Genomic DNA, 9,498 nt, shown 5'->3' with positions numbered 1-9,498 from the left:
TAGATGATTATGTTGAATTTGGCACCATAAGGGTGGAGGAGTAAGAAAAAAATCATAGTTGATGGGGGTAGATGTAATTATCCAAACAAGAGGTTTTTTTTTGTAATTTGACCATCCCTCAGGGGGTGTTTGTAATTTACCCTTTATTTTTAAATGTTGTTACAATTCATTTAAATTAGTTTACTTCTAAAAAAAAAAGATTTAAATTATTTTTCAAACTATAAATTGATGTTTTTTTTTTTTAGGAATTTCAAACAAGTATATAATTACTATTTTCATTAGCATATATTTAGGGGTGCAAGATGGAACGGAGTTTCCAATTTCCGCCGGTTCCGATCCAAAAAGTTCCGATTTTGGAACAACTTTTTTCATTCCGACTTCCGAAATTCCGATTTCCGAAATTTTCCGATTTTTTTGGATTGGAATTGGAATTATATAAAATAAATTTGGAATTTCTGATTTCCGATCCGATTTAATTCGGAAATTAATTCCGAAAAATTCCGATTTTTTTCCGAAAAATACACCTATAAATAGTATATATTATATAATATTTATTTTCCAAAAAATACACCTATAAGTTTTGTTTTAGGATTTTGACATAATGAATTGATGTTAGAAGTTTTATTGGATGTTATGTTGTGTTTATTTTTATTTATTTTTTTGAACTGAAATTTAGTAGTTATTAGTTTTACTTTTATCGACGTGGATGCTCTTATTTTCGAAAAATTATAATTATTTTAGAAAAAATTGGCTAAGTTTTGAAATTTTAAAGCTTATGTGATTTCTGATTTTTTTCCGAAATTCCGAAATTTCCGGGCCTTTTGGAATTGGAATGAATTTTTAGATTCCGAAAATTTTTGAATTGGAATTGGAATTGATTTTGTACTTCCGAAATTTTTTGGAAATTTTCCGAAAAGGCTAATTCCGATCCGATCCATCCGACTTTCACCCCTACATATATTTATTCTCCTTGTAACGAAATTACCTACTTATTTATTTTCAGTAATGTAAACGGCACCGTTTGAGCTCATGCCAAAATTCATTGAAAAGCTATTAATTGAGAATAATAGAAACTAATATAAACTATCTAATAATAATAACTTGCCAAGAAACCATTGCAAAATACAATCAAAGGACTTTCAGCTTACAGATGATGAGCACTCTGATGGAATTGAAGTTGATGCTGATACAAAATTTTGTCCAACATTTAATATAAATAAAAAAAAAAAAAAATACAGACTCAAACTTTTCTCAAGTGGACGATAAATAATCTCAGAGCAACGAGGGCTACTGGTCGAAAATCCGACGGCTTGGATCAATCAGCCTCCCATTTATTCAGCGCGTTAAAATTCCGGTCAACAAGAATAATAGATCACAACATTTCTTACGATGCTTTATGATTCTTTGCCATCTCGTCAACATCTAGTTCAACTTCTATAACAGGTGCATCCTGTTTAGTGCTAATATCGCTGTCCAAACAAAAATGAATTATCATTAATAGAATTATCGTTAATCACGACTTAATATAATAGCCTTAAAACACCTTACCTGTTATTTACAGGGCCATGATCCACCGCATTTCTCAGACAATATATTGCCCGCCCAACTATGTCTATCATGTTAACAGGCCCAAATGTTCGACTATCATAAGCTTCCTGCAAATATCGAATACCGGTAACAATCCAAAAACGAGTTAGAAAATCAAGATTTGATTTTAACCAATATAATATATTTGCTTCTAACCAAAAAACGCATATACCTTAGTCTTTAGATTATTATTATCAGATACTACCCAACAATGTTCCTTTTCGAGGACAAAAGATTCCTCCTTCTCATCGGTAGATGCCATCTCGTATCCTTCGATGGCAGCTAATCTTCGTACAAGAAAATTGCTAGAGTTTAAAGGGTCCTTTAATACTACCACATCTCCAATGCGAACTCTCCTATACCACAAAACATTAGAGTAAATAAATAAGCTTCAGAAATAATATTGTTTTAATGTTGCAAAATAATTTGTTTTGATCGGGTAAAAAACATACGTAGGATCTGGGACAGGTAGTTTCCTAACAAGAAGAGTTCCACCATGAGGCCCGATTAATGGAGCCATTTCTTCTCCTTTATTCCAATGCAGGAAAGTCAACCTTCCGTGGAGAAAATTTCTCCATATCGAATGAATAATTTCAGCATCTGCAACTTTACCGTTTATATAGGTCTGCAATCACATTACAAGATTCCCTTTAGTTTATCGTATGTGACCGAAAAAAAATGGTTAAAAGTAGATTGTTTTGGAATATGACGAGGAAAATCCACGAGAACTACGATAGAAGAAACTCCTCCACAAAAATCTAATAGAAACAACTCCTATCTGTGACAGAGAATTACGATTACGATTTAAACATGCGTGGCTCAAGTCTTGAAAAATCACAAGGAAATTTTTTGGGCTCGTTCGATTTTAACATGCCATGGCAAAAACAATATCATCAACGTCGAAAGATAAGCAACCTAAGAAGGACATTGACCACCAAACGTAACCCCCATGGTTCTGTATCGGCACAAATCAGAGACAAACCCTAATAAGCGAATTAGCTTCTCTATCGTTCTCTCTAGCTGAAAACCTAGTTTTGCTGGAAATTGAAAGGATAGGTAAATAATGTAGTGTCCATACTTCAATTTTCTATTCACAGATTGAGCATCCCCAAAAAATCAAGAATACAGCTTTCTTCAAATTTGAAATATTTAGACAAGTAACCAAAAAATTGATCTTTAAACAAGCACGGATCAAATTAACAGACGAATCCAAAGAAATCCACCCAAAATCCAACACAAACATCCTAAAATCAGAAAAGCCCACACGCTGGAATCTTCAATAAATGGAATACGCACAAACACGAAAAACCCTAGAAAAAAAATGAAGAAATGATTACAAAGTAAAAGGGGATTTACCTTTCCGCTGAGACAGAGAGAGTAATCGAATTTGTTGGAAATGTAGCGGAACCAGGTTGAGAGGGCAACCATTGTCGAAGCTGGTTTTAAGGTTTTATAATTTTCAAGTACTGCTGCACTTCTTCTTCTTCTTCGCTTAAACCCTTGAAATTGTTTCTAATTTGCTTCTTTATGTAATGCGCAAAGGTACAACTAACTCTTGCACTACGTGTGTTGTACTTTCACCACTCGATTTCAATTTTCAATTGTTGAGTTTGTAGTACATTAAATTTATTGAATTTAACTGGATTAATTATATTTGATAACAAATATTTGTGCTTTTATTATTTTTATTTTGAAAAGTACTTTTTGGGGTGGAAAGTGGGACTTTTCTGTTACAATATGTGTTTAAAGGGCTGTTATGAAAAGTGTTTTAAATAAGATATACTTTTTGTAATTAGACAAAAGTTGTAGGGTGATAATCGAATTTGGTTTAGAAAGAATAAAGAATCTAATCCATAATTTTGACCAAATAATATATTATTATAATTTAGATACAGGTCCCTACTAGAACCCACGAAAATATACGCCACGTGTACCTCAGTCACTAAATCCTGCCGTCGTCTTCTTCTCGAGAAAACCAAACCCCATCACAGAAATAAAATAGAAGAAGAAGAAGAAGAGAGAGAGAGAGAGAAAAAGGAAAAATCAATGGAGAAATTGGATTTGTCCAAATTGAGGCTGGCGTCGTCGTCCATAGGCGAGAGGATAAAGACGAGCGGCGCGCAGATGGGCCGCACGATCAGCTCCAAAATGAAGGAAATCCTGGCAGCCCCCACGCCGGAGTCCAAAATCGTCGACGAGGCCACCGCCGAAACCCTAGCCGAGCCGAATTGGGGACTCAACCTCCGCATCTGCGCCATGATCAGCCGCGGAGAGTACGACGGCGCCGAGATCGTCAGGGCGATCAAGAGGAAGCTGGTCGCCGGCGGCAGGAGTCCGGCGACCCAGGGTTTGAGCCTCGATCTGCTGGAGGCGTGCACCTCGAATTGCGAGAAGGTGTTCTCTGAGGTGGCGTCGGAGAAGGTGCTGGATGATATGGTGAAGCTGATTGAGGATTCGAGGACGGACCACGGTAATAGGGTGAGGGCGATGCAGCTGATCCGGTCCTGGGGCGAGTCCACGGATCTCCAATATTTGCCTGTCTTTCATCAAACTTATATGGTCAGTCATTTTTATTTTTTAATTGCTCCTGTTAATCTGTTAATTACTTAATTAAAAACATTTATTCGGTATATTATTTTTCTTAATCATTTCATGATCATGTGAATATATGATCTCCTTAAAATTGGAAAATTTAATCGTGTGTATCTTGTTTATTATGTAGTTAGTTAGTACTGAAAATCAAACTACTTACTCCATCGTTCGTTAATAAAACAAACCTCGTTTCAGCTTGATTCGTTTACATAACGAACCGAGCTTACACATTATTCTCGATTAGAAATACAAAAAAAAAACCCGATTCGTGTTCGTTTTGATTAAATCTCGTTCAATATTTCTTAACATTACTTTGGAAGTTCGATAAAAATTCACTTTGCACCCGTATTTAATGCAGATCTAATCTGTGACTAATTTTTTGGCAGCACTTGAGTACGAAAGAAATTCCTCGGGCGGAACAAGAAGAAAATTACCCCGATGTGCATTACAATCTAGAGTCTTACCTTGGTCAACAGCAACTAATATCACCTCCCGATAGATATCCGGTTCCCGACACTAGTACTACTACTGCACAAAACCAAGAAGAAAATGCCTCCACTTTCGTTCGTTACGGTTTCAATTCTATCGAAGAGAAAACAGAGCATCTTGCCGTGGCTCGAAACAGCCTCGATATTCTCACCAGCATATTAAATTCCGACATTGAACCAAAACCCTTGAAGGTTTGTTTTCACTCCTCAAGCTTTTCCGTAATAACTCAAGGTTTGATTTTTAATTCCTTAAAAATTAAATCTTTTGCAGGATGATCTGACAATAGGTATACTAGCAAAGTGCAAGCGGTCTCTTCCTATTGTCCAGAGAATCGTGGAAACTACGTCTGATGATGAAGTGATGCTTTTCGATGCTTTAAATCTACACGACGAGCTTCAGCTCGTCATTTCCAGATATGCTGAGCTGGCAGCTGCTTCCGAATCAAAGAACCACAATGCAGGAGGAGAAGAAGTCTATGATGATTCTAATATCGCAAATGAAGCGACTTTGCCATTGCAGAGTCGAAATTACACACAGTAATCCGAGTTGACCGAGAAGAGAGCGGTGACCGAAATCTTAGTAGTCGGCCCGTGTGCATTCTAGAACTGGTTCTAACTGTTGGAGGGATGATCTTTCTTGCATATGCATGTGCGCTCTGTGTTAGGTACTTAGGTTGTAATATATGTGAAAAGTTTTGTTCTTGCATAAATGAGTGTGTGTGTGTGTGTGTGTGTGTGTGTGTGTGTGTGTTTTCTGGACAAATAAACTGAATCTTGTTCTGCAATCAAGTCTACTAATTTATGTGTACTTTTTTTTTATTTTTTTTGGTGGGGTACATGGTGGTGAAGTCACAAACATGTAATTTTCAAGTAATGATTTTTTGACCCCTAAAATCAAGATTTGTTTAATAATCTTAATTAGTGTGCGTTTACATTAAACATTGCTTAAAAAAGAAATAAAGGGTTTAGTATCCCTAAATATAATTAATGCTTCTCTAACAGCCATTAATGCTTCTCCACTGCCAGGTGTCAAAACGTTAGGTCATTCGCCTTTCTCCATCCGTCAAACAGAACAATTCCGTTAAAATCTCTAACTGGCGCCACCCAAACTAACGGTTGTAACTGAGAGCCCGTCTATTCTATTCCAGGAAATCCCTCAAAACCAACACCACTACTTTTTTGTATTCTCGTTTACCATTCTGCTGTGGGGGGAGAGAACAGATTGCAATTGACCAGAAAAAAAAAAAAAAAAAAAAAAAAAATCTTTCTTTTGGATTACTACCATCTCCCCCAACAAAATCAATCGGAACTCTTTTTGAGTCTAGGGTTACCGGCGGGTGAAATCTTCCCCGGCCGGAGCTCCAAACCCGGCGACAAATATGCTGGAAGATAAGCCCATTGACGATCCGAGCGACCCAGAAACCGAGGAGGAGGAGGAAGAAGAGGCGGAATGCGATCCGGTCGAATTGAAAAAATCGAGAAACAAGGCCCTGACCGAATTCCGTTTCAGGGTGGAGCAAGCCATCCTTGGGCACTACCTGCTTGTGAAAAGGTCCAAGAGAAATCCGCCCAACGAAAACATCATAAATGACGAATTGAGCATCAAATTGTGGGGTGTCCCTTTACTGCCTAAAGAAGGCCACGAGGGGACGGACATTGTTCTCATGAAGTTCTTGAAAGCCAAACGTTACAAGGTGCACGAGGCCTTCACGTTGCTCCGAAGAACCCTTAAATGGCGGGCCGAGTTTCGGCCCGATGAAAATCTCGAGGAATTAAGGCCCGAGATTGACAGTTTGTGGTTCTCCAGTGGCAAGGATAAAGAGGGTCGCCCCCTTTGCTATACAATGTTGGGTAATGAATCTCACAAGAAATTATTGAGCGCGGGCGATGATGAGAAATGCAGGGATTATTTGAGATGGAGGGTTCTGAGTGTCGAGAAGGCGATTCAAAATCTCAATTTTAGACCAGGTGGGACCGATTCGATTATCCAAATCATTGATCTGAAGAATGCTACTGGACCTGCGAAGAAGGAGGTTCGGTTGATCTACAATAAGATGATGACCTTGGTTCATGATCATTATCCAGGCCTTGTCTACAAGAATGTATGTTTAATTATGCGATTCTGTTTTTCGAGTTGACAAAACGAGATTGTTATCGACGATTGACGATATTTTTTTTGTGGATGCAGTTAATCATAAATGTCCCATCGTGGTTCTTGGCTCTCAACACTTTGAATCTTCGACTCATCACACAAAAGAGCAGGAACAAATTTATTTTCGTGAAGCCATCGAAAGTGACCGAAACCCTTCTCAAGTAAAGTTCGATCTTCAATAATAAATGCCTCAAATATCGATGTTCGTTTGCTATTTTCATAATCTTCGAATGCTGTTATTTTTTTCGTTCACAACGCAGGTACGCCACAGCGGAGAACATACTGGTTCAATACGGTGGCCTGAAGAGAGAAAACGACACTGAGTTCTCGACAGACGACAAAGTTCTTGAAGTCAACATCAGAGCAAATGCCACTGGCTACATTGAGATACCTACTCTCGAGGTACGTTAGTGAACTCAAATCGCGTATATCTGTTTAAACATATAACATGCGAATAATATACGTTGTCTGTTGTAATGTGAGTTGTTACAGGCAGGGGTTACGGTGACTTGGGATGTGACTGTCGTCGGATATGAGGTGGCATACAGAGAGGAGTTTATACCAGACGACGACTGCTCGTACAAGATATTGCTTCAGGACAAGAAAATGGGAGAGAGCATCAGAAACTCGTTTTATATCAGAGAACCGGGGAAGATTGTCATAACTGTGGTTAATGGATCATATGCAAAGAAGAAGGCTTTCTATAGGTATAAAAGCAGGCCAATTGTGCCTATGTTTATGTTCATTAACAAGTGATTCATTCGCCAAACGAGAGAGAGAGAGAGAGAGAGAGAGAGAGAGAGAGAGAGAGAGAGAGAGAGAGAGAGAGAAAACCCGTTTTCCAGTTGCTACGCACTTTGATGCTTCTGTTGTTTTTGTTCCGTTTGAAAAAGCGAGTTTTGGGCGAATGGTGTAAGAGATTTGACGTTCGCTGCTGAACATATGTTAATTTTGCATGTATTGGCAATAAAACTGTAGATAATATACTTGACTATTGTATCTGGATTGTTTTCGATTGTTTTACGTTTTGATTACTGTCGAAAGTAACCAGGCACACTCCAGTGCCGTGTCTTGTTAGTTTTTAGTGGGTGAATAAAAAATTATCGTGTAACGAGCTCGAGCCCGAGCTTGGCAAATTTGGTGAGTTTGAACTTTTAGTTTCTAAGCTCTCAATCTTAAGTTGCTTTTTTTTTTTTTTTTTTTTTATATTAAGTAACCATGTTTTTTTTCTATTTTAATGAAAACAAGGTACAAAAGAAAACAACTTCATAATAGTTATCACTTATCAACTGAAAATCAAAATAGTGGATCCAATCAGACTTCTGGTTTCTCAACATTAGTTCCGAAATAAAATAAAAAACAGAGAAAACGAGAGCGATGCAAATATTTCATAGTTTATACATCGCAAATCGGCAAAAGATAGCAACGGAAAGAAATAGAAAATTCTTCGCCTTAGCAAAACAATCTAAGCTTTGTGATATTGTTTCATCTGATCAACATCTAGCTTCACGTCGATGATTGGGAAATCCTCGATCACGCTCTTCATGCTATTAAAAAGATTTTTTTTTTTAAAAGAAAGTATTATTATCATTATTATTCTTGAACGATACAATACTGTCAATTCAATGTTATAACAATAAACACTTACCTGTTTTGAACACTGTCGTGGGAGTGAGACGTCTCATTAATCTTTACATAGTAGATTGCCCTCCCAACTATGTTTCGAATAGGAACGGGACCAAAGACTCGACTATCGTATGCATCCTATAAAAATAGCGCAACAAAATTGATATATTTTATCATTAACTTATGCCATTATTCTAATCAGTTGACATATTAATCAATGCAAGTTAGAAAGTTTTACCTCAAGCTGTCCAAATTGTTCGGCAGACGTCACCCAACATGTATTTTTTTGGAGAACAAGCCATTCACCTTCGGAACCTACGGGCCCTATCTTTGTGGCATGGCCTTCAGTGCCCGCCACAGCCCGAACAAGATATCTCTCGGGATTTCTTGGATCCTTAAGAACAACAATGTCGTTTTCGTGCACTTTACTACAACACATACACGCAAAATATTTCGACATAGTAGAATTGTTGAGTACCGAGTGAAAAGAGTTGCATTGAGGTAAACTTACACTTTTTCAATTATATGTCGAACGTCGCATGAGATTTGCAAAATATAATCAGTTGTGAATCCAACAAAATGGAAGAGAATAATATTAGACAAGAAATACCTAGTATTCGGATATGGAATCTTTCGCACAAGGATGGTGCTTCCACGTGGCCCGAAGATGTCCGCGGTTTCGGGCTCGTTTGCCAAGTGGTGGAATGTCAAACTTCCTCTAAATAGATGTTCGAACATCGCACGAGGAACTCCAGTTTTTGCAATGTCGCCTTCGACGTAACTCTGCAATCATCAAATCGACCATGTTAGAGACCAAAGCATATAATGAAAATACATATCCAAATTTGAGAGCAATGCTCATTCAATCCACAATTTTGATGGCTACTGTGCAGCCAAGTATTAAGAAGCCTGAAATATAATTGTGGCTTTCAGAAATTAAAATAAAATAAAATATAAAGTATGTCTTAAGTAAATTAAAATATAATTGTGGCTTTCATTAATGTAATTAAACTTTTCTCCTTATTTATCTGTTCTTAACAAACTCTGGGTTTC

At 37.4% G+C, this 9,498-nt stretch overlaps 4 protein-coding genes across 5 annotated transcripts; 2 read left to right on the top strand and 2 right to left on the bottom strand.

Annotated features, from left to right (window-relative positions):
• Nucleotides 1-1,074: 1,074 nt before the first annotated feature.
• LOC105957686 (mitochondrial ATP-independent inner membrane protease subunit 2) lies at nucleotides 1,075-3,128 on the bottom strand. Its single transcript, XM_012981642.2, has 5 exons — nucleotides 2,944-3,128; nucleotides 2,040-2,212; nucleotides 1,760-1,943; nucleotides 1,549-1,655; nucleotides 1,075-1,469 (listed from the first exon to the last, which is right to left on the bottom strand). The coding sequence occupies exons 1-5, from the start codon at nucleotides 3,013-3,015 to the stop codon at nucleotides 1,385-1,387; spliced, it is 621 nt and encodes a 206-aa protein (XP_012837096.2). The 5' UTR covers nucleotides 3,016-3,128; the 3' UTR covers nucleotides 1,075-1,384.
• Nucleotides 3,129-3,492: 364 nt separating this feature from the next.
• LOC105952261 (TOM1-like protein 2) lies at nucleotides 3,493-5,835 on the top strand. 2 transcript variants are annotated; one of them, XR_016030704.1, is made up of 4 exons: nucleotides 3,504-4,146; nucleotides 4,566-4,859; nucleotides 4,939-5,332; nucleotides 5,694-5,835. XR_016030704.1 is itself a non-coding variant. In XM_012975798.2 (3 exons), exons 1-3 carry the CDS (start codon nucleotides 3,634-3,636, stop codon nucleotides 5,206-5,208), a joined length of 1,077 nt encoding a protein of 358 aa, XP_012831252.2. In that variant the 5' UTR covers nucleotides 3,493-3,633; the 3' UTR covers nucleotides 5,209-5,475. The 2 variants fall into 2 exon arrangements, 1 of the variants encoding a protein (XP_012831252.2); XM_012975798.2 differs by lacking the exon at nucleotides 5,694-5,835 and having other exon boundaries at nucleotides 3,493-4,146; nucleotides 4,939-5,475.
• Nucleotides 5,836-5,922: 87 nt separating this feature from the next.
• LOC105952252 (patellin-4) lies at nucleotides 5,923-7,588 on the top strand. The gene is made up of 4 exons (XM_012975789.2): nucleotides 5,923-6,769; nucleotides 6,856-6,980; nucleotides 7,080-7,221; nucleotides 7,312-7,588. Exons 1-4 carry the CDS (start codon nucleotides 6,047-6,049, stop codon nucleotides 7,573-7,575), a joined length of 1,254 nt encoding a protein of 417 aa, XP_012831243.2. The 5' UTR covers nucleotides 5,923-6,046; the 3' UTR covers nucleotides 7,576-7,588.
• A 506-nt stretch (nucleotides 7,589-8,094) lies between these two features.
• Nucleotides 8,095-9,236, bottom strand: LOC148770895 (mitochondrial ATP-independent inner membrane protease subunit 2-like). The gene is made up of 4 exons (XM_088817624.1): nucleotides 9,056-9,236; nucleotides 8,684-8,873; nucleotides 8,468-8,583; nucleotides 8,095-8,366 (listed from the first exon to the last, which is right to left on the bottom strand). The coding sequence occupies exons 1-4, from the start codon at nucleotides 9,181-9,183 to the stop codon at nucleotides 8,285-8,287; spliced, it is 516 nt and encodes a 171-aa protein (XP_088673750.1). The 5' UTR covers nucleotides 9,184-9,236; the 3' UTR covers nucleotides 8,095-8,284.
• Nucleotides 9,237-9,498: the final 262 nt, after the last annotated feature.

This window comes from Erythranthe guttata, chromosome 4 (assembly GCF_056151865.1).
Source record: "Erythranthe guttata isolate IM_541 chromosome 4, IM_541, whole genome shotgun sequence".
Classification (NCBI taxonomy): Eukaryota; Viridiplantae; Streptophyta; class Magnoliopsida; order Lamiales; family Phrymaceae; genus Erythranthe; species Erythranthe guttata.
Note: the sequence above shows the minus strand (reverse complement) of the source record. Positions and strands in the feature narration are given on the sequence as shown.